Raw genomic sequence first — 23,730 nt, forward strand, 5'->3', positions numbered from 1 at the left:
TATGAATGATGCAATATTATGTCATGATGTGCGTCTTACTAACATAATATTTCAAAACGAATCTTACTCGGATGACGTAATATCGCACCACCGAAGATAGGCCTTCTGATTGGCTGTAAAATAGATTGTCAAAATAATGAAAATAGCGAGCGGAAGTAAACACTGATGGAATTGTTTTAATTTATGCGTAATTTTTAATGATTTACTATAATAATTTCTCAGTTTTCAAATAAATCTAAAGTAAAGTAAGACTAAAAATGGATTCTGATGAGCCTTTAATGAATACTGATGTATTTAATGTTAATGATATCGCAGAGATTGAGGGTGAGTAATATATTGGCTTAGTAATTTTTTATAAATTTTTCTTATATTAAAACTCTTAAATGCCTTTTTAATTTGTTATAATTTCAGACTTTCTCAGCGGCTGTGATGGAGATTTTATGGTTAAGCTTGAAGAAGAGCTTGCATTGATTGACAACGACATTGATTTAATCGATGTTGATACGAAATTTACTGCCAATGCTTCACCTAAAGTTTCCCCATATCCAAACAGAACAGGAAATCCTCTAGTGTCGCAGTATTCTCAGAGCACTAAATCTTCAGTACAGACACCACAACCTAAAAGAAGTCCTGTATTGGGAGTTTATGGAAGAGAAGAATCATATAATTTGCCGCTTACGAAAGAAAGCACTCCCATCCCCGATAAGAAACAATGTGTAACAACACAGGCGCCTGCTCAAACACCAATGATTGTACAACAAGTGGTACAGCATCCACTTTACGTTAACCTAACTCATGGAAGTTTACAACAGCTGCCTGATGGAAGAACTTCGCTGGTGCAGATAGATGGAGTTCAACAGATAAATGACACACATAAACCTCAAACCACTCAGCCCTTGTTACTTCCAAATAATGCAAAGGGAGTTACACCAGTAATAATAAAGAGTAGCGATGCAAATTTTTCTCCTGTATTATTGCAATCAAATATAATTAGCCCAGAAACTCAGACACTTATGTATACAAGTGCCCCAATACAAGGTAAGAAATTGCAAGGTGAACCTGAATCGCAGATCTTTTGTTAGTAACAAATATACAAGTTGTAATACACAAAATTCTTGTGTTATAGGGATTGTTATCTCCTCTGAAACAGCTTTTTTATAAAATAACTATTCATAACTGTGTTTTTTTTATGAGTTTCAGGAACTCAAGGAACAAAAGCCAGCAATGAAAACAGACCAATACATACATTCTTCACAAGTAATAATGGGCCAACTTTATTAACAACAGGCATTCCAGTTGTATTGGATGGTGATAAAATATCCTTTAATCAGTCAAACTCAGCTCCGCCCAAAGTAAAGGAGGTGAAAAGGAGTGCCCATAATGCCATAGAGAGACGCTATAGAACTAGTATCAATGACAGAATAGTAGAACTTAAGAATATGTTAGTTGGTGAAGAGGCAAAGGTATGTGAATGTTTTTTAAGTTTTAATAATTTAAATCCACATGCTATTTTTGATACCATTGTATGAGTTTGGCTTTGATGTTTGAAGTTAAAATATAATTGCTGTTTTTGAACACATCATGTTATTGACCTGTAGAAGAGTAGTTCTGACTTTTTAGATAAGATAACTTAATTAAATAAATTTGGTGAGGCGCAATTCAAATCCGTGTCTTATGTGGTACTTCTTTTTCTATTCTTAAAAATTTCTCAACATAAGTTATAAATATTGTATTTTATAATTGCAGTTAAATAAATCAGCTATATTAAGGAAAACAATTGAGTACATAAAGTACTTACAAAATCAGAATGCTAGATTGAAGCAGGAAAATGTCGCTCTCAAATTGGTGTGCCAGAAATCTGGAGTGAAAGAGGTTGGATTTGAAGGAGCGTACACTCCTCCACACAGTGACGTTTCATCGCCTTACCACTCTCCTCATGGTATTGATAGTGATTCGCCATCTTCACCAGAATTTAAGGTATTTTTGTAATTTTTTAATAAAAAATTTAAAAAAATTCCCTTTTTGACAACTTCATTAAATTAAGCAATACATTTTGTATATTGATTTCATACTAGATTCCAATTTTCATGTGTAAATAAAAAATCCGAAAAAAAAAATGGTATAGGTAATTTTTAATATCTTATTACAAAGCAATGAATTTGTTGTTCATTTCTTTTAACCAATATTTTTGTATGTATTTTTAGGCCGACGAAAAATACTCAAAAATAGTGATGGGAATGGGTGATCATTCTCGCTTGGCACTGTGTGCTTTCATGGTTGGGTTGATAGCTTTCAATCCATTTAGTGCCTTCTTTGGAAGCTTCATGTTAGACTCACAACAAACGGATTATAGTTCAAGATTTGATCAAAGAAGAATACTGTCTGATGATAACTTGAGTGAGTATTGATATTACATTTTTTTATATGTAGCTGACTTATTGTAATTAACATTAATTAACACTTATAAAAAAAATATTGGCTATTTATTCTGCAAGGAGTAATAAGTATTCATCAGTATTGTGTGAATATAATTATTTATGTCTTTAATTAAAATGGACACGGATGATAAGCAATAATTTATGTTATTTTTGTTAATTTTCAGATTCAAGTGGATCTGGTTGGGGAATGTGGTTATTTAATATATTTTTAATATATCTTGTGAATTTCATACTTCTCAGCGGCTGTCTTATAAAGCTCTTAGTATACGGTGACTCTGTACCTAAATCACAGTCAAAAGAGGCTGGACTATTTTACAAACACAAGCGCCTAGCGGATAATCATCTGAAAAAGGTACTTTTGCTTTACATAATATTTTCTAATTGCTTTTTATTGTGCTGTCTTACCATTTTATAAGGCGACATTAGCCTTGCGTGCTTAAAATATCAAAAAGTAATAGTGTGATGCATTTGTGTATATTTTCATAGTGTTTTTTTATGTATATTGATATTCTGATGTATTTTTGTACAAAAATGTAATTGAGATATATTTTCAGGGTGACCTAACAAATGCTCGATTAGAACTTCACCAATCGCTAGCGGCTTGTGGTAAAATTGTGCAATCAGGAGAACAGGGAAGGGCCAAATTTTCCGCCTTAGCTGCGGCGATTTTGAGACAAATTCTACAAAGACTTCCCCTTGGCGGCTTTTTGGCACGACGCGCTGGCGATTTATTTAGTGACAGGTTTGACTCTGGTTAACATTTTTTTTCTGTACAAAACTAATCTTGCACTTTGTAATATCCCGTTTTCTAATCAGCACCATTACAATAATTTATATCTGATCACTTTTAAATTTAAATTTTTTTCATGATTTTTTACATTTGCTACACATTTTCCGGAAATTTTAGTGCTAATAATAATAGTAATAATTTTTCGCAACAGCCCAGCTCGAAGAGCGACCAAGCACTGGGCAGCGGAAGTCTCAAGTGTTTCCCATCGCCTCGCCCAATTGGAACTATTGTCAAATCACAGCGGTCGCAGTGAACGTGTATTATTGGCGTTACAAGCTGTGAATCTAGCTGAAGTTACGGGTGACAAACACCTTCTAGCCGATACTTATATAACTGCTGCGTTAGTTTTCAAGGACTATATGCCGAAGATCGGAAATTGGTTATGTGGGTAAGTGACACTTCACTTGAAGGAATTGAAAAGTAAAAAAATATGTGTATACTAGCAGTCCGCCCCGGCTTCGCCCGTGGTACATATTTACGTTTTTTCTACATAAGAACCATCCTCGTACTTCAAGGAATATAATAAAAAAAGAAGTAACGAAATCGGTTCAGCCGTTCTCAAGTTATGCGCTTACCAACACATTTTGGGATTCATTTTTATATTATAAGATTAATGTTCTATCTGCATTATCATCACCAGTTTTATAGAAACTATAATAATGCAAATTAAGTTTATTGATACATAAATATTTTGTTTCCTCTTAGCAACACACAAAATTGGTTCAGGTGTTTTCGAGATTTGAGCAACACATTTGGCGATTCAGTTTTATTATATAATATACAATCGACTATCATGTATTTTCTCCAATTATCTAGACTGGAGTTTTATTTCCCTCAATCTACTCGTCAAGTTTTAACAAGAAATTCTGATATTTTTAACCGACTTAAACGAGAACGAAAAAAAACGAGGAGGTTATCAATTCGGCCGGTATAATTTTTTTTGTATGTATGTACACCGATTACTCCTAGGTTTCTTAACCGATTTACGTGATTCTTTTTTTGTTCGATGCGGAATGGTGTCGAATTGGTCCCGTAAAAATTTTATTCGGATAGGCCCAGTAGTTTTTATTTTATGAGCATTTTTGTCTGTACTCAATGACTTAATTGAAATGTAGCAAGTAACTTTGATTCAATTCCCGGTAACCGATTGAGCTGAAATTTTGTATACTTATGTAAATTGGATAGCGATGAAACATTATCATGACCTAGAGCTGATTTGATGATGGAATCGGAAGGTGGCCTTAAGGTGGTTGTTTTTAACGCAGTTATTTTTATGGCTTATATTATGTATAGGTCGCGTCATGTAAAAAGAACGCTGATGGTTAAGCTGCGCATTGGCGATTTATTGGTCTATTTGGTGTTATGAGGTGGTATAAGAAAAACAAATATGTAGTTGCGAAGCCACGACTCGAGAGCCTACTTCAAAAATAAAATAAGCAGCAAATAACTTTCGTGCTAAACTCGATACATGCCAAAACACACCCCATCACTTTCATCCAGCGTTATTTTTACATGATTCGCGTTATACACCTTTTATTGCAGCTACTACCTGGGCGCGTGCAGCACGTGGCGCGGCGAGTGGGGCGTGCGCGTGCGCTGGGCGGCGAGCGCGCGCGGGCAGCGCTTCCTGCGCACGCGCCGCTGGGCGTACGGCGCCGCGCCCGCGCTCTTCTCGCGCATCCCCTGCCCCGCCGACCCGCTCGCGTACGCCATGCGGGTCAGTGCTGGCTAACTAATAAATACCAAGGGGGTTTCACTCCGAAGTTTAGGTATATTTCGCGCCGTTGCCGACTGAGTTGGCAGTCGAGCGTGGGTTGCCTGTCACTCGCCGCCCGGCGATAAATCGGCGGCGAGTACCAACCCTGAACTATTGTTAGGGAGTGAACCTTCTGTACATAGTACTATTATAATATATTCTGTGCTACTACTAAATAAAAGTGTAGAACGACATTTGAATGCCGTAAACCCAAAAATATCATATTCAACAAAAAGGTCGTGTTCCATCGTTACATTATTGTATTCATTGAAAAATGTTTCATGATGGTTGAAATGGTTGTTAATCATCTCAATAGATGGCGCGCGGTGTGTCCCTTAAACACATAAAACTGAAAGAATAGAATAAATTCGATCGCTCTGGCGGGTCACGAGTGGCCCAGTTGGTCAGGCATCCGCCCCGGAATGGCGCGAAAGGATGCGGGTTCGAGTCCCGCCTCGTGATCAATTTTTTTCTATTCTTTATAAATTTATATTTATAAAGCATTTGAATGCCGTAAAACCAAAAATATCAAATCCAAGATTCAAAGATACCAAAATCGTCGCCTTACTCCATCACGTGACCTTTAAAGTTTACTCTCAACGCGCGTAAAAAAGTTTCAAATTGTTAAAAAAAAGAAAGTTGGAATATTGACAATATATTTTTTTAGTATGAATGATAGTTACATGTCCTGTTGGGGTCCTTTCCTGTAAGGTTTAACAAACGGGACGGAATAACAAGTTCATGTATATTACATACGAATCAGAATAAGTATTTAAGTACGTAATTCAGGACATAACATCACATTTAATAAACATGTCTTGAATCAATCAATGGCAATAGTAATAATCCTACTTCTATTATAAAGGCGAAAGTTTCTAAGTATGGATGTATGGATGTTTGTTACTCTTTCACGCAAATTCTACTGAACTGATTACAATGAAATTTTGCACACATATAGAGTGTAACTTGGATTAACACATAGGATAGGTTTTATCCCGGAAATCCCACGGGAACGGGAACTATGCGGGAGAAGCCGCGGGCGGAAATCTAGTAATTTATTATATTTTCAGGCATATCACCTGGAGCTCTTACAGAAGAGTCTGCACATGTTGCTATGTGCGGACGAACGCAGCAACACTCGAGACGTGCTCGATACCGTCAAGTTGATCACTGAAGACGTGTCCGCTGATTCACCACAACACACTGGTAAGTGTCATTGAGATAATATTACTACGTATGGAGGAGACACCACGAACAAAATCTGTGCGCCATCTTTTTGCTCTTACTAAGTTTTAAAAATTATTATCTAGTTAGGTACTTACCGATGAAAGTTATTCCTTTGCACTTTTCCGTATTATTTGTATTATTTGTGCAATATCGTAAAACACACGAAGGCATATTTGATGCGTTTCACTTTAAAACAAATAAAAAATGAGCGTGCAGTTACGCCATATGGCGTATGTTGAGCGGAACATAAGTGATGTAGGCGGTGTCGTCTCTTTATGTATATCTCAATGGTAAGTGTTTGTGTTTGTACTTGACACTTTAGTAGAGAGTAGACCTGGGTTTGGGATTTAGGAACCTTAGGACAGTTATTAAAATTTTATGGCCAGCTTCTAAATGTGTTTCAAAGTGTTGGTGATTCTAATAAGTTATCCTTTGCATGTTAATAATGTAAAATTATATCAGTGATCCTGAAATTGAAGATCAAATTATAATGATAGATAAGTGAACTAAATACCTAATTAAATTAAGGGATGTTGGTGCGTGGTTCGTGAAGTTGCGTTAATGCTAGAAAATTTGGAATTTTTTTTATCTGTATTAAGAGAAAGATTAAGCATTAATCCTGTGTAGTGTATCCATACTAATATTATAAATGCGAAATTAACTCTGTCTGTCTGTCTGTTACTCAATCACGCCTAAACTAATGAACCATTTTTCATGAAATTTGGTATGGAGATATTTTGATACCCGAGAAAGGACATAGGCTACTTTTTATCCCGGGAAAATGACGCAATCCCGGAAATACCACGGGAACGGGTACTATGCAAGTTTTTCTTTGACTGCGCGGGCGAAGACGCGGGCGGAAACCTAGTATGTACTATATAGATTAGTATTCTTACTGAATAACAGTGCAATAAGATAAATGTTTATACAGTGATATTACCTCTAAAACTAGGTTGTTGGGACCCAGTGATGGAATGGTGGGCGAATATAGTGGGCGTGGCGGCCACGTGGTTGCTCGCTGACGTCAGCAAAGCAGCGGATATCGGGGATAGACTGAACATGTTGCCCGAACCCTTGGCTAATTGCGAAGATCCACTACCTGGGTGAGTACTGAGTGTAGTATAAATTCTTGAAAACCCCTATAAAACTTATTTATTTATTTAGGAAACGACGTATTAAAACAGTATAATTGTAATGTAACATACAATTTTATTAAAATCAGCATTTTCAGAAGTTATTTATACAAATTGTACAGTTTTCACTCACAATTTTACAATAAGTTTGCGTTACTTTCGACTCAGCTAAGCCGAATATTATACAGAAAATAAAATAAGAACATAATATTATATCAGCTAAGTTTTGAAAATATTAAAAAATATTTCTCGAAGTACAAAATCAGATTTGTAACATACAGTTGTTAATTATTACCTAATTATTAATTTACAATATATATGAGCATTTTGAGAGCGAAAAGAGATGAACTATTATATTCCTCCTACATACCTATACAAATAATAAATAACATAGAAAACTAACAAGCCACTATAGAGTTCTATTTTGAAGATAGAGATCCTATTATTCGGGACATTCGCAAAGTAAATTGAAGTTATAAAATTGTTTCTACTTTTCATTAATCGATAGATCTAAACAAATTACACCAAATAACTGAACACCATAGACACCAAAAATGGACATTGTAAATGTATATTACATGCTTACCTGACTTAGCTTTTATATTGATAACAAGCTTATATTCTATCTTTACTTAAACTCTTAAGAGCAGTATCAGAAAGTAGCACTAAAACTTACCATGCAGTATCGGACAACATTAAAATAACTGAGGCAATCCTCACCTCGCTGATGAGTTAGAAATTCTAAATGGTTTTATGTTTATTAAACACGGCTGTAATGTTTATACTTATCGTATTAATAACTATTGTCTTTCGTTGTATAAACATAAAATATATCTATTGTGCTATCGATTTATAGAGCGCTCCAAATGGCGTACAAAAGTCGGCGCGGTCTCTTGAGCTTGGCGCAGTGTCGAGATGAACGTTCCATCAAGAAGACCTCTGAAACGATACTTAAGGTAAATTCATTTGTTGTTTTAATTCAAAGCCTTATACTTAAATCTTGGGACTTATATTATATTATTTTATTTATCATTCCGCCCGCGGCTTCGCCCGCTTTGTCTAAATTCTAAAACATCTCTATAAAACACACAGAAAATCCGTTGCGTAGTTTTATTAAAAATTTAAGAGTACATAGGGACAGACAGACAGTTATAGCAACTTGGTTTTATACTATGCTTTTATAAACCAAACTGCGAGGGACTGGAACGCCTTGCCCGCGTCTGTCTTTCCAGAAACCTATAATCCGGATCTATTCAGGGTAAAAGAGAATAGGCTCTTTCTAGGCAGGCATGCCCATTCATAGACTGCATCACTACTTACCATCAGGTAGGATGCAGTCAAATGCCTGGCTATCTTTAATTAAAAAAAAAAAAATATGAAAAATATGGTTTATATTTTCAGGTATGCGACATCGCGGGAGCCAGGTTAGCTGATTCGCTGGCATATTACTGCTGCAAGAAACCCACACAACTAATGCTGGTAAGTGGTATTTTAAAAGCATTACTTGCACACGATAAACCATTCTACCATAAGCACTTTTTTATTATTCATTATTATCAGCCAGAACCTTTGATTGTAGTTTTTATTTTATTTTATTTAAGTTGAATTGATTATGGGATTAAAACTATTTTTCTAGATCCGTGGCGAGAGCCTTTATAGTTATTAGGTTCTTCTTTTTACTTGTTTTAATTTTTTATGTTTGTTTATTTTTATTTTAGCACAGTTTTTATGACAATGCCTTTGGAGACGAGCAGCATTACTGTCTCGGGAGTGCATTGTAGTTGCATTGCACTTGTTTCATTTTGTGCAATATTACTACAAAGCAAATCTCGCGGCAGTTGAATTCGTCGCATGGATGAAGCTTATTTTTTTGCTTATTTTATTATTTTGCGCTTTGTAGTTTTAGATGTTTTTGTATTATTTATGTCATTATGAGAGCATGTATATTGTATATGTGTAACAAATGATTTTTAACGCAAATTGAAAACAAAAAGGGACTGTTCGTAATAATATATACATGTGTTTGAATTCATAATAAGCAGTATTGCTATGATACGGATATTTCTTTGGTTTTAAATATCATGAAACTAAATGTCATGGTGAGAATTAACATTTTGATGAACCTTTTGAAAGAGTTTGTGTTAGTGTTAGAAGTCAGACACTTTTATGTGAGCAATATTTGCGTTAAAAATCTTAGTTAAACTATTAGATAAAGTTAATATTTTTAATTAAATAAATGTTCATTTCATAGTAGAAAGAAATCAGCATGTATTGTATTTTATTTCAAAGAAACTGATGTCTTCGGTAATTTACAATTAGCCATATTTGTTTGTTGTAGTTTTGGTATTATTGAAATATATTTTTATAGTTACGACTTTAATACCAATTTAACGTTATATGTAAAATAATATTTACAAATTTTATATTTCAGTTATGATTTCTTTTTCTAATTTTATTCCTAATAGAGTTTGAACATTGAATTTATTTTTCAAATACACATTGTTTTATGTATACTCATACTTTGTATGTTATATTGGATGGTAAACCGATAGTTAATTTTGGTTTTTACATTTTCGGTAGCGTAATCTAGTATCTAGATATCTTGTATATACAGGGAGTCCCACTGTTGGTATACTAAGCTCAAAGGAGGTTATAGTTTTGCATACGTTGAGTACGTAAAAAATACTTATAAAATTCCAGACGCAGTTTTTTTTTTTCAAATAGATGAATTCTTAAAACTCTTATGTGTACACCCCTAACAAGCAACCCGCCCAACTTTGATACCAGCACGACAACGATAGGTCACTATCGTTTAAGATTATGTTTTCATAGACAAAATGCTCACATTAGCGAAGCGGTAGCGAAGCGGCTGCGCGAAGCTAGCGAAGAAAACATGGATTTTCAGGAAAAAAATTAGCAAAAATTTATTAATGTTGTTTTGTTGTTTAAGTATTTTTTACGTGATCAGTGTATGCAAAACTACAAGTCCCTTCGCGATTAGTATACCAATAGTGGGACACCCTGTATAATACCCAATGTATTGTGTATTTATGTGTACATGGTACCTTATGTATAATGTTATTCTCGAATATACTCTCATATTCATTGAGATAATATTACTACGTATGGAGGAGACACCACGAACAAAATCTGTGCGCCATTTTTTTGCTCTAACTAAGTTTTAAAAATTATTATCTAGTTAGGTACTTACCGATGAATTATTTTTAATTAGTTATTCCTTTGCACTTTTCAGTATTATTTGTATTATTTGTGCAATATCGTAACACACACGAAGGCATATTTGATGAGTTTCACTTTAAAACAAAATAAAAAATGAGCGTGCAGTTACGCCATATGGCGTATGTTGAGCGGAACATAAGTGATGTAGGTGGTGTCGTCTCCATATGTATATCTCAATGCTCATATAATATTAAACACGTATCTAGCTGATGCAAGTGCTATGCTGCGACTGGGTGCTGGAGGTGCGCGCGGGCGTGTGGGAGGCGGGCGGCGGCGGGCCCGCTGCGCCGGCTCAGCTCAAGGCTTTCCAGCGGGATCTGCACTCGCTGCGGCGGCTGTCGCAAACGTTGCCGGTAATTGTTTGTGTGTGTGTGTGTGTGTATAACGCATTTCATTAAAGAAACGACTCTTCAATGGCGGCCAAAGCTGACACTGACATATGGTAGTAAACTTTTTTGTTATGGTAGTTGTGTATTTATAATTTATATGAATTATCATATTTACGTATACAGAATGCAACAAAATCCCCATAATACTTGTAATGAGCCCATAAAACTGAACAACTTTTCCCAAAGAACATTTTTTGTCAATCTCGAATAAAACATTATTTTTACTATCGCAAATACATAATTGTCGTTGTAAATTTATGATAAAAACTATTATAGGGAAAATCAAATACATTTTAGTGATTTTACTTTTCCCTATTTTTTTTGCATGCCGTACGGCCGTGTGTAAGCGAGAGGGAATGAGTGAATAAGCGCCGCCATTTAAGATTCGTTTCTTTAATGAAATGATCTCTATGTGTGGAGAGGTAGATGTGTCTGTGTATGTGTGGAGAGGTGAATGAGTGTGTGTGTGCGTGCGTGCGTGCGGGTGTGTGTGTGCATGTGTACGTATACGTGTGTGTAGTCTGGTTTGTGCATTAAATGAATCTACTTTTTCTTCGTTCTACATATATTTTGATCATAGCATAAAGAGTCTGGCTGTCTTTCTTTTTCATTTTTAAATTAAAGCTACTTTGAATTATAAAGTAAACAAAAAAGTTTTTATGTTCCTTACATTTACTACTTATTTAAATGTTAAATTACAAAATAAGCTAACCCGAAGCATGGAAAGATTTTTGCTCGCACAAAAACTATAATTTATACTTTTCTTTACCATCGACTAATGGAAAGTCGACTTCTACAGACTACAAAGGTATATTGAAGCGTAAAAGTATTATATTGTTCAAATTTTTTTGTTGAAGTGGGTGACATCACGCGTGTTTCTACAATCGGCGGTATGTCGCATGATGGCGGGCGCCGCACCGAAACGCACGCAACAACTCCTCGACGGAAGTCTTAGACCGAGGATGAACAGATCTTCAATTATATGTGGAAAAGGTAATAAAGCTAAATAAATAATAGTTTAAAAAAATAAAAAACACGCTTTTTGCAAATTGAAAAATGCAATAATTTTATCAAATTAGTGTATTGTCATCGGTCCTCAATAAATCTACAAAGTTTGAACGAAATCTGGAATCTTAGAATCTTAGAACGGAAGTCGGTTACAAACAAACTTAAAGGTGAAGTTAATAAAAAGCGTGTAAAAATCACCTTTGATATCTAAATTAAATTAAAAAGCATGTTCCAATTGCCCACTGTTTTCCCATCATACAAGTGACATTTTTATATTCATAGTAGCTTTCTGCCCGCGGCTTCGCCCGCGTTTTGAAAGAAAAAACCTGCATAGTTCCCGTTCCTGTGGGATTTCCGGGATGAAATCTATCCTATTTATTAATCCAAGTTACCCTCTATATGTGTGCTAAATTTCATTGTAATCGGTTCTGTAGTATTTGCGTGTAAGAGTAACAAACACACATACTCACAAACTTTCGCATTTATAATATTAGTAGGATTCACTATTATAGTTAATACGTAATCCTTTATTGGACACATAAGTTCTAACCAAGGATTTAATAATCACCATTAAGAGAAATATATTTTAAGTACATATTTACATAAAAAAGTTTTTTCATTTCACATAACGCTTTTTATGACGTCCGCTTATTATGACGTGTTTGTCGATTCCCTTCGATGTCATTATAAACGGATTCCACTGTACATATTATTATTATCTGTGTTTTTAGAGCGTGCACTCGAAAGTGGAGGTGGCGAGGGTGAAAGGGCGGTAGCTTTATACATGGCCTGTAAACATTTGCCGCCAGCGGTGTTGGCAGCGCCGGGAGAACGCGCGGGAATGCTGGCGCAAGCAGCTGCCACCTTACAGAAAATTGGACACAGAAGCCGCCTACCACATTGTTACCATCTCATGAAATCTGTTGGAACGCTTCCTGCCGCGCCATGATTGACGCCTTGTTTTAATATATTTTGTACTAGGAGTTTAATATAATAAATAATCAATGATTTAAATAAATAATGAGTATTGTTTTACGTGACAATTTCCAAAACCCACGCCATATTATTATAATTTTCAGTAATATTTAAAGGATTAAGCAACTACTAATCTATATACAGAGTGAATTATGTAATGCCACCTTGAGGGAAAGTACGCTTAACACTGAATATCTCAATATAGACAATTTTCCTCAAAGAAAACGTTCCATTCATTTTGAAAAGAATATAAACTGCAACAAAGATTTCCGAAAATTCGCTTGCCTCGCCCGGGGATCGTTAAAATAACACGAAGTTTTATTGTATCGATCTAAAGGGTCTGTTATGAGGATAATGTACCTGTAATATACTCGATTAATCTAAATACTGGTCATGGGTTTAAATTTAACTATTTATCATTACAAAAAATTAGCTACAATCGAGTATATACTTCCTATACTCGGATTTTTAATTAGATAAAGTAAACTGACAGCAGCTAATGTCACTTTGTAAAATAATGTTGCCACATTTAAAGTAATAGTGAGGAATTCAGTTCTCATTCAATCAGATGAATGAACAATGACTGTGAATAGTTCATCATTTCAAACTATAAAATAACATTATTTCTAATTATAATATATAAAGCTACATAAGATATAAGTTACTAGTAGAGTGTAATTATAATCATTTTTTTATTTTTATTGTTACGCTGTTTACGTTATTGTTTTTGTAATTTTTTCGTTAATTGTAACTAATTACGTTGTGTTTGTTGTCATTGTTGTGTTTATTTGATGTTATATTGTTACAAACTAAATATTCACTAGACGATCGATTCAATTTCATTCATTCCCGATTTTCAATCATTCACTTTGTGACAACGCTATTTTTATTTCATCAAAAACTGACAACACAGAAAACGTCAGTTTACTTTATCTAATTAAAAATCCGAGTATAATGCTAGCCACTCACGTACGCACGAATACACGAATCCACATGCCCAGTGAGTGCCCTTTAGGGCCGGCGCAGTTATAACGAAGCGCATTTTTCATTATCAAACTATTATCTACTATATTACTTGCTCTGTGTTATCGACATTGTCTAATTTAAAATAATATTCAAAATCAAATAAGTAGTTTAGTGTATCGACTAGAATTTCAAATGTCCAGCATTTGTTATCACACAAGGTGCACACAAGTGAGTGACCCGGGCTAAACACTCATTCTTGATGTTGCTCTGTGTAGACTTACTTTATGTCAATGTCAATGTTCACTAATTTTGAAGTCTATTATCTACGGAATATTGATTTTTTAATCTATAGAAACTTTTGAAGGTATTTGTTTTGATTTTGTGTTTGAATTTAAAAATAATCATTAACTTTTGTAAATCTAAAAATTTCTAGAAGTGGTGTATAAAATTGATAAAGAACTTTCTATAATAATAATATAATATTATTGAACTTGAAATACACAGAAAATGGTAGGTACTTTATTATATTAAAATACCTTGTTATTCTAAAGCTAGTGATATTTTGTTATGGGAATTCATTCGTTTTTAATTATCTTCAGGCGACGGTAGTAAATAATGGGACAAAAAAGCCAATTAATGCTAATAATCCACCTGCTGTTCGAAAAAAATCTGGTCCTAGATTTGAATTATCAGAAGAGCAAAACAGAGATATCAAGGAAGCTTTTGATTTATTTGATACCGAAAACACTGGAAAAATTGACACTAAGGAACTAAAAGTGGCTATTAGGGCATTAGGTTTTGAACCAAAAAAGGAGGAAATAAAAAAAATGATAGCTGAAATCGACAAGGGTGATGGAAAGGTATCATTTGAAGATTTCCTTGAATTAATGACTGTAAAAATGGCTGAAAAGGATACTAAAGAAGAAATAATGAAAGCATTTAAACTATTTGATGATGATGAAACAGGTAAAGTGAAAAAAAAGTTTTAAGTAAATTATAAAGTAGAAGAGACATGAATTTTACTTGACCACCGAGCGGCCCGATCGGGCCAGGACACAATAGATTTTCTATTGTGTCTGTGATTCCGGGGGCTGAGGCATTAATATATTTAATACATATCATTTTGTTGATGTAGATAAAGCTAAGTTTTGAATACCAAACTTTCCAATAACTAGGCTTTCACTTCGTTATTCATATTTTGGCCAAGTAGAATGACGGTTCAAATCATGCAATCTTTTTAAATAAATTTTTGTACAATGTAAGTACATGTAGAACTTCTCAGAAACAGATTCACCAATTTTTATATCATGTAAATTTTATATAGATTTAAGAAATGGTTAATCATTTTTAAACCCCTAAGCAAAATAATTTTTAATTTGAATTTTTGATTTTGAATCAATAATCTGTCCACAGGAAAAATTTCATTTAAAAATCTTAAACGAGTTGCAAAAGAATTGGGTGAAAACTTAACAGATGAGGAATTACATGAAATGATAGATGAAGCGGATAGAGATGGTGACGGGGAAATTAATCAAGAAGAATTCTTACGTATTATGAAGAAAACAAGTCTCTATTAGACAAGCTTATATTATAATTGAAGCACACAAAGGAATATAAAGCACACATTATAAATATTGATAATGAGTCCAGTGTTAAAAAGATTATCCGAAATCTGTTTTGGAGACAAATATTATTAATTTATTGATAACTCTTGGCTTTATGAAAGACTGTTCTTATTCATTTACTTGAGTAATTTTAATGTCAGCATTTGTTTTAAAAATGTACATATTATTATCATTAGTTTTGCATTATACCACAGACTAATAATAATATACTACGATTATACATTCTACTTTTTTTTATAAAATAATTTTCTGAAGGATTTTATGTTAAGTTATTTTTATGCAAAATTTAATGAGAAGTATACATAAGAAAATAAATATTTTGAAATCTGTAAGATAGTTAATGACTTTTGTTTTATCTTATTCCAAAATAAATTAAAATGAAGAATCTCTAATTCTATTTAAATTCTTATTGCAACATGGCCGTAAAAGTTACTACACATATTGCATATTTTCCATACATTCAAAATCATTAAGTTGTGGTAGTCTTGATAATTATATCTTAAATCTTTAAATGGGAAATTTAAAAAATAAAATTTTTAAAGTACAAAAATTATATTGTAAAAAAGAGATTCATTTAGATAATATATATTTCTACATAGGAACATTAAACAGTTCGTTCAACAACTGTGCCTTCTGGTTGTCCAAAATATGCTTTTTGACACATTTTAACAAACAGTCCAATTTCAACCACACCAGGAATCATTTTAATTTGAGTGCTAACTTTCTCCCAGTCCATATCTTGGTTTGTAAACATCCAGTCCAATAAAAAGTTTCCATTATCTGTTACAACTGGCCCTGCTTTCGCTATTGCACTACGTAATTTAATTTCACCGCCAAACATTCCAATAATTTTATTTTTTATTGGCACATATGCCATAGGAATAACTTCAATTGGTATTCCTTTTTTATACCTGTCTCCTAATTTCTGAGAATGTTTAGTATAATCTGCTATAACAATAAGTTTCTTAGAACATGAGGCAACAATTTTCTCCTGTAGTAAACAGCCTCCTCCTCCTTTTATCAATGTCATATTAGCATCAACTTCGTCAGCTCCATCAATTGTAACATCAATAACAGGATTAGTTTCAAGTTCTCCTAGGGTGAGGTTATGTTTTATGATTAATTGTTTCGCTTGAAATGAAGTTGGAATGCAAACTACCTTTAAATTTTCTGTTTCGACTCTTTCTGCAAGACGCTGTACTGCATAAACTACAGTGGAACCACTTCCCACGCCAAAAATACAGTCTTTGTTTACGAATTCATCAACAGCACGATAAGCCGCCACCTGTTTAGCTTGTTCGAGCGACATTTTCCCAGTTTTATTGCTATGATTTATCGTTACGTATCCTCTTTTACCAAAGTAATGGCGTAATTCTCTTAGCAAAAGACTTGATAACATTCGTACATCTATTATTAGATAATGATAATTTTAGCCCTACAAAAATATATATAAGTACCTACCTGTCTTGTTTTATCAAGTACTTAGCCAGTAGGTACCGAAGTTAACACTCTATTATTTATGGAGTATAGACTATACTTAAACATTAAGTTGATAAAGCTAAACAATCGCAATTTATAGTATATAGAGTCATAATAATTAGTTTTTATGATGTAAGCTCTTATTTTATTTCATTCATACGTTCTTCTCTTCACTACGGTGTTTACAATTGGACTTTGGATAACGAATAACGATTGTCATTTGTCCAAATTAAAAACATCATCCATGACAAATGACACTTGCCAGTGTCCAGTGACACCGTAGTGATACCAACCTGTGTAGGTAATTTTGTTTCCCCCAAGCCTGTTTTGGGGATTTTGAACTTTTAACTAATTTATAATGAATTGTTTATCGGGCATTACGAAGTCTTTACATGAAAATTGTTGTTAAGAAAAAATATATATTTCAATATTAAGCAATAGTATTTGAGTAACTTTATTATTGAGAAGACCAACTTATAGGTAATATAGAGCACAACGATCCGAGCACACGTGTCAGAAGTGAAACTTCTTTGGCAAGATAGGTACCAAAATCTTCGCCTTACCTACTCCATGATGTGACGCGATCTAAAATTTTACTCTGAACGCGAAGTTAATTGCAAATTTCGATTTTTTTAAGCAATAAACCATGAATTTTGTGCCAAAGGCCAAAGCCCAAATGTTTTGAAATAATTATTATGAATGATGGTAATAAGAGTAGGTATAATTAAGGGCCCTTAGTAGGTGAAACGGCAAAATGGACTGTTATGAGCTATAATTGAAAATGATGAAGTTTTATCGCACTGAAATTTCTAATATAAGTACGTATTACAGAACGTATGTGTGATGGGATGACTGTTTCCAAAACACGATTGGAAAAATTTTGCTTGATAAAAAAAAATCCTGAAGTTACCTCTAAAATAAATGCTCATTACAATTACTTGTATACGTAGTATATTACTTATATTAGTCTGTGATTACAACCATATTTTACGATAATAATTCGTATAAAATCACAAATATTACCTTCTCGATTTCGTGACTGTTTTAGATTAGAAAATACTAAATATTTTCATTCACTTTTTGATAAAAATGTGAATGGCGCTTACGATTTTTAGTTTCGAGCACGTTGATTCCATACTAAACGCGGACCCCCTCACCCCTTGCCTCGTTTAAAAAACTAACTACTATCACAATATACCTACAGATACATACAGTAAGGAAACTTCATACAAAATGTTCGAAATGGCTCCCCCCCCATCAAGCGTGATTACGAGGGTATTGAGGGGGATCGATAGTAGCGGGTGACACATCCACAGATTTTGAATGACAAAGATACATAATAAAGAAAAAAGTTTAAAGTGATGTCAATTCACATTAAATAAATATCGATTGTTTCAGTTTGTAGCCCTTTCAATAAATATATTTGTAAATACCGTATCTGACTACAAATTAAAAAGAGACTATTTTTTAATTTCTATAGATATGGCAGCATGAGTTTAAATTATGTGGACATATTTCCACCAAAATGATAGCTACAAATAGTCACTATTAGGAGTCCAGATCGCATCTATTTTTTACGCAATCTAGAAGAGCACAAAAATCTAAAAAATGGAAACCTTAAAAAAATCTTGTTTAAATTTATGTGCATAATTACGTAAATATTAGGGAAGAAAAAGATAGATATTATAATTATTGTATTTTTATCGATACGTGACTTTACCACTTTGTCAAGCACTAAGCCTGTCAAACTATTTTCTTTTTCATCCTAAAACAAAAAGGTGGAGGTTCTATGCTCGTATAATAATAATTTTAATTTATTTTTGCATATTTTGTGTTTTTTAATTTAATTTAATTTATCGTTTTAAAAATAACTTAGTAGGTATACCTACATACAAGTATTGTAAATTCTGGTTTAAAAGAATTATTGAATATATGTATAATACAAATATCAAGCATCCATACTAATATTATGCGAAAGTAAAGCGTCTTATTCACGGTCAATCCCCGACGTACGTCGGCTCAAGGCCGCGGTGCTGGATGTATCCTACTGACGATCGTGCGCGCATCAAGCATGGCTAGGGTTGCCAACTTTTATTTGAAGAAATAGAGTATATCTGATTTTAAAGGAGGTAAATAAAGAGTAAATAAATATTTTTAAAAATGTATTTTTTTGTACTTTTAGCAGTACCTAAAATTTTTCATTATTTTTAAATGAATTATATGAATCCAAACATTCCAAATCTAAATTTATATATTTCGAGAGCTCATTTTTAATTAATTTTTAATGAAGCTCGGTTTCTCTCTTCTCGCCACTTCACATTCATGACCGAAAAGACTCTTTCAATAAATGCTGAAGTGGCGGGAACAGAGAGTATATAGCTAATCATTTTTTTAAACAAACAAATTCGTCAAGAATTTTTTTTTAAATAAATTGCCATTTTTCTGTAGTGGACTTTTGCATAAAATCTGTGTTATTCAACAATTCGCCTTGGAGTTCTTTTAAAATAATAACTTCTGAATATAAACTGTCCATGTGTACAAGGTTGATCCAAAAGTAATGATAATTGGGATTTCCTGTGTACATAAAAATCAAAAATAACCGTTTCTTGCTTGCTCATGTACTCACTAAGTTATCACAAAAAAATCATATCAATAGGCCACGTTTCCAAGTATTTACATTAATTTCTGTTGGCAACACTAATCTGCTGTACGTCCGCGCTATTCACTGTCCATCTGCACGACGTTCGCGGTGGTGGGGGTGCTTGCTGGATGAAAAGTTGGTCGTGCACATCCAGCAAGATAATAATAATAATTATTGACGTACGTCAACGCTATTCACTGTCGTTTTGCGTCGTGCATCGTGTATGACCTTGGCGGGACGTACGTCAAGATGGACCGTAAATAAGACACTTATAGCGTCTTATTCACGGTCAATCCCCGACGTACGTCGGCTCAAGGCCGCGGTGCTGGATGTATCCTACTGACGATCGTGCGCGCATCCAGCATGGCTAGGGTTGCCAACTTTTATTTGAAGAAATAGAGTATATCTGATTTTAAAGGAGGTAAATAAAGAGTAAATAAATATTTTTAAAAATGTATTTTTTTGTACTTTTTGCAGTAACTAAGAATTTTTCATTATTTTTAAATGAATTATATGAATCCAAACATTCCAAATCTAAATTTATATATTTCAAGAGCTCATTTTTAATTAATTTATAATGAAGCTCGGTTTCTCTCTTCCCGCCACTTCACATTCATGACCGAAAAGACTCTTTCAGTAAATGCTAAAGTGGCGGGAACAGAGAGTATATAGCTAATCATTTTTTTTTAAACAAACAAATTCGTCAAGATATTTTTTTTAAATAAATTGCCATTTTTCTGCAGTGGACTTTTGCATAAAATCTGTGTTATTCAACAATTCGCCCTGGAGTTCTTTAAAAATAATAACTTCTGAATATAAACTGTCCATGTGTACAAGGTTGATCCAAAAGTAATGATAATTGGGATTTCCTGTGTACATAAAAATCAAAAATAACCGTTTCTTGCTTGCTCATGTACTCACTAAGTTATCACAAAAAAATCATATCAATAGGCCACGTTTCCAAGTATTTACATTAATTTTTGTTGGCAACACTAATCTGCTGTACGTCCGCGCTATTCACTGTCCATCTGCACGACGTTCGCGGTGGTGGGGGTGCTTGCTGGATGAAAAGTTGGTCGTGCACATCCAGCAAGATAATAATAATAATTATTGACGTACGTCAACGCTATTCACTGTCGTTTTGCGTCGTGCATCGTGTATGACCTTGGCGGGACGTACGTCAAGATGGACCGTAAATAAGACGCTTAACTCTGTCTGTCTGTCTGTTACTCAATCACGCCTTAACTACTGAACCAATTTGCATGAAATTTGGTATATAGATATTTTGATACCCGAGAAAGGACATAGGCTACTTTTTACCCCGGGAAATAGGATAGGTTTTATCCCGGAAATCCCACGGGAACGGGAACTATGCGGGTTTTTCTTTGACTGCGCGGGCGAAGCTGCGGGTGGAAAGCTAGTTAAAATAATTTGTACATTAAAAATAAAAAGCCTTTGGCGTCCATAACAAAACAAACTTTCGAAATATAGCACTGATAAAAACGTATTTACCAAGGTGTAATAATTCGGATTGTTTCTTCTTGTAAATTCATATTTAGGCTACACCATTTTTTTATTTTATCGCAAAATTACCACAAAATCAACTGTGAAAAAAAGCAAACAGAAATATACAGGCCGAATTGATAACCTCCTCCTTTATTTTTGAAGTCGGTTAAATATCAAAAAGGTAACAGCCCTATAGCCTATAATAGTGCTTATGTCATAATTTCATCGCAGGGGCTTAGTTTCCTAACTGTATGTACGTAGTATATGTATATCTGTCAACTGTGCTACTATGTTATATGCAGGTAATGGTATAATTTAAAATTCTCTAGAATATTCGATTATATAGATCTGCCGTAACAACGTTTGCGCTCCCGTATATAATCGAAAATTCTAGAGAACTTTAACCCTTAGCTGGTATCGCCTTTTTTGGCAACACTACCGGTATCGTGGGTCAAATTTTACCCATACCAAACAATCTGTTGTAGAACGTTGATTTTTTTATAATTTGTATAAAATTTGGTTAGTTATGAAATAAACAATTATTTTGTTACAAAATTAACTTTGTTTAATTTTAGAATATAAAAAAAATATCATGTTTTACACGCATTTGTAACTAACCTTATTTTTTGGCACTTTTTGGTAAGTGTGAACATAAAACATAAAAAGAAAATAGAAATGTAAGAAAAAAATTAACTAAAAGATATTTATGGCACTTCTCATATCTTTATAATAACAAAAAAATAAATTACTTCTGAGATCAGCATAACATAAAAAAATGACAACCAAAACCAAAATGACTTCTACCATCAACCATCATCCTCATCTTCTTCGCTCTCATCTCTCGTATTTTCTCTTATTCTCGTATTCTCCTCTTCGTTTCCACTGTCGTCAGAACTTACTCCAAAATACTGTCTTCTGAGCAACTAACGGGTTGGGGACTGTCTCGATCGTCGTCGATGATGTCGTCGTCACAAAGTTGGGTTATATTTGGTGTCATTTCATTTTCCGATTCCAAATCATCACTTAAGCCGTCTATATCAACTCCTCGATTTGTCTGTCGTTCAAAAAGCCTCCATTAAAGTACAAATAAACACTAAAGCAAAAAAAGTACGTATAATTACACTCAGTGAAAAAAGTTACTTATTTGTGTTTCGTGGGTCAAACGTGACCCAGACAGCTACTTACCTCCACTCCTAAGATAGTCCCTGTCCTTTTACAAATGACCCGAAATTTTGTGGGTCATTTGTAACAGGATGGCGGTTCTACAGGGGTCTTAGTACGCAATGACAAAAAGAAAAATGATGGTCAGAACGCTGATACCGGATACCTTAAGATACTGTAATATAAAATATTACAGTATCTTATCTTAAGATAAAATATTATAGTATCTTCACCGTGTGTGACGCGCTTTATGCGTTATAAATTGGACGCCTAATAATTATATTATACCTAAGTATTTAATTGGCTTTGACAACACTTGCTAAATATTTGGTCGAGACCTTGGTCGAGATACAAGTTCAACCGCGACCGTGGGCCAGATTATTTCACATGAAGATAAATTTATCTGGGGGCACGGCAGTGCCCCCGCCAAGTCGAGCAAAAAAAAAGCGGCACGGCCGTACCATCCTTTTCTCGAAGCAATTCGGGCCTTTTTCGACCCCCTATAATTCGGTTGTGGATAAAGCAAGAAACCTGAATCTTCAGTAACTAATCCGGCATTGTATAAACACGGAATATTTAAAATTTCAGTCAATTTGAACCAGTAGTTTAAGAATGACAACTTGTTAAAGTTTCTAAATTTTGTCACTCACTGACTCACCGATCATCAAAAGTCCAAGGCACTTCTAGCAGACTTAGAAGCTTCATATTTGGAATACATATAGAGTTTAGTGTCTTAATCATGGGAAAACTTAAATATTTTGTAATTTCGGTCCAGTTTTCCAAATACACCAACTGCATCAATAACTTTGTAATCCCATATAAATATATGGGATTACAAAGTTATTTATGCAGTTGGTGGTTGGTGGTGGTATCAAAAAGAAAGGCTCTACAAAAAGAAGTGAGATCCCATCAAAAACATCTTGTAAAAAACCCAAGTCTCGCAGCTCAGTCTTTCTACCGTCAAAAGTTGTGAGATCCATGTAATACCAAGTCGGTTAATCTATTTAGTGTCTACTTGAAGGACCTTCTGTCTTAAGTTATTACATAAGTTATTATCATGCCAATATGAAAAATATTTAACGTTTTAAACAAATAGATCGACTTGGACATCGCATGAAAACAAAATGAATATTACAATATTATATTAGATTCTTTAGTCTCTCGCGCCTCACGCGATTGAAACTCTCGTTCCTGTTGGTCGCTGGCCCGTCGTGCTGTGTAGTGTGATACATACTAATAATCAAATCAAGCGATGTCCAAGTCGATCTATTTGTTTAAAACGTTAAATATTTTTAATATTGGCATGATAATAACTTATGTAATAACTTAAGACAGAAGGTCCTTCAAGTAGACACTAAATAGATTAACCGACTTGGTATTACATGGATCTCACAAC

The 23,730-nt window shown here is 33.9% G+C and overlaps 3 protein-coding genes across 3 annotated transcripts; 2 read left to right on the top strand and 1 right to left on the bottom strand.

Moving 5' to 3' along the window:
* The first annotated feature begins 118 nt into the window (after positions 1-118).
* SREBP (Sterol regulatory element binding protein) lies at positions 119-13,002 on the top strand. The gene is made up of 16 exons (XM_089704481.1): positions 119-324; positions 412-1,038; positions 1,201-1,463; positions 1,747-1,977; positions 2,205-2,397; positions 2,603-2,790; positions 2,993-3,180; positions 3,380-3,616; positions 4,771-4,945; positions 6,055-6,190; positions 7,164-7,314; positions 8,201-8,300; positions 8,746-8,823; positions 10,791-10,937; positions 11,831-11,966; positions 12,713-13,002. Exons 1-16 carry the CDS (start codon positions 258-260, stop codon positions 12,928-12,930), a joined length of 3,135 nt encoding a protein of 1,044 aa, XP_089560607.1. The 5' UTR covers positions 119-257; the 3' UTR covers positions 12,931-13,002.
* A 1,238-nt stretch (positions 13,003-14,240) lies between these two features.
* LOC149482292 (uncharacterized) lies at positions 14,241-15,884 on the top strand. The gene is made up of 3 exons (XM_089703824.1): positions 14,241-14,432; positions 14,522-14,888; positions 15,336-15,884. The coding sequence occupies exons 1-3, from the start codon at positions 14,430-14,432 to the stop codon at positions 15,497-15,499; spliced, it is 534 nt and encodes a 177-aa protein (XP_089559950.1). The 5' UTR covers positions 14,241-14,429; the 3' UTR covers positions 15,500-15,884.
* A 196-nt stretch (positions 15,885-16,080) lies between these two features.
* On the bottom strand, positions 16,081-17,219 carry Rpi (Ribose-5-phosphate isomerase). The gene has a single exon (XM_089703823.1). The coding sequence runs from the start codon at positions 16,944-16,946 to the stop codon at positions 16,152-16,154; it is 795 nt and encodes a 264-aa protein (XP_089559949.1). The 5' UTR covers positions 16,947-17,219; the 3' UTR covers positions 16,081-16,151.
* Positions 17,220-23,730: the final 6,511 nt, after the last annotated feature.

This window comes from Colias philodice, chromosome 15 (assembly GCF_061535455.1).
Source record: "Colias philodice isolate Cphi_HAF_F1 chromosome 15, ilColPhil1 Martin Lab GWU primary, whole genome shotgun sequence".
Lineage (NCBI taxonomy): Eukaryota > Metazoa > Arthropoda > Insecta > Lepidoptera > Pieridae > Colias > Colias philodice.

Bases quoted from the DNA above. Each gene is read 5' to 3' on its own strand.
- LOC149482292 (XM_089703824.1), top strand. The intron at 14,889-15,335 runs GTAAAGTGAAAA...ATCTGTCCACAG, and splicing joins ATTTGATGATGATGAAACAG to GAAAAATTTCATTTAAAAAT.
- SREBP (XM_089704481.1), top strand. From the start codon at position 258: ATGGATTCTGATGAGCCTTTAATGAATACTGATGTATTTAATGTTAAT. The intron at 325-411 runs GTGAGTAATATA...TTATAATTTCAG, and splicing joins TGATATCGCAGAGATTGAGG to ACTTTCTCAGCGGCTGTGAT. The intron at 3,181-3,379 runs GTTTGACTCTGG...TTTTCGCAACAG, and splicing joins GGCGATTTATTTAGTGACAG to CCCAGCTCGAAGAGCGACCA.
- Rpi (XM_089703823.1), bottom strand. From the start codon at position 16,946: ATGTTATCAAGTCTTTTGCTAAGAGAATTACGCCATTACTTTGGTAAA.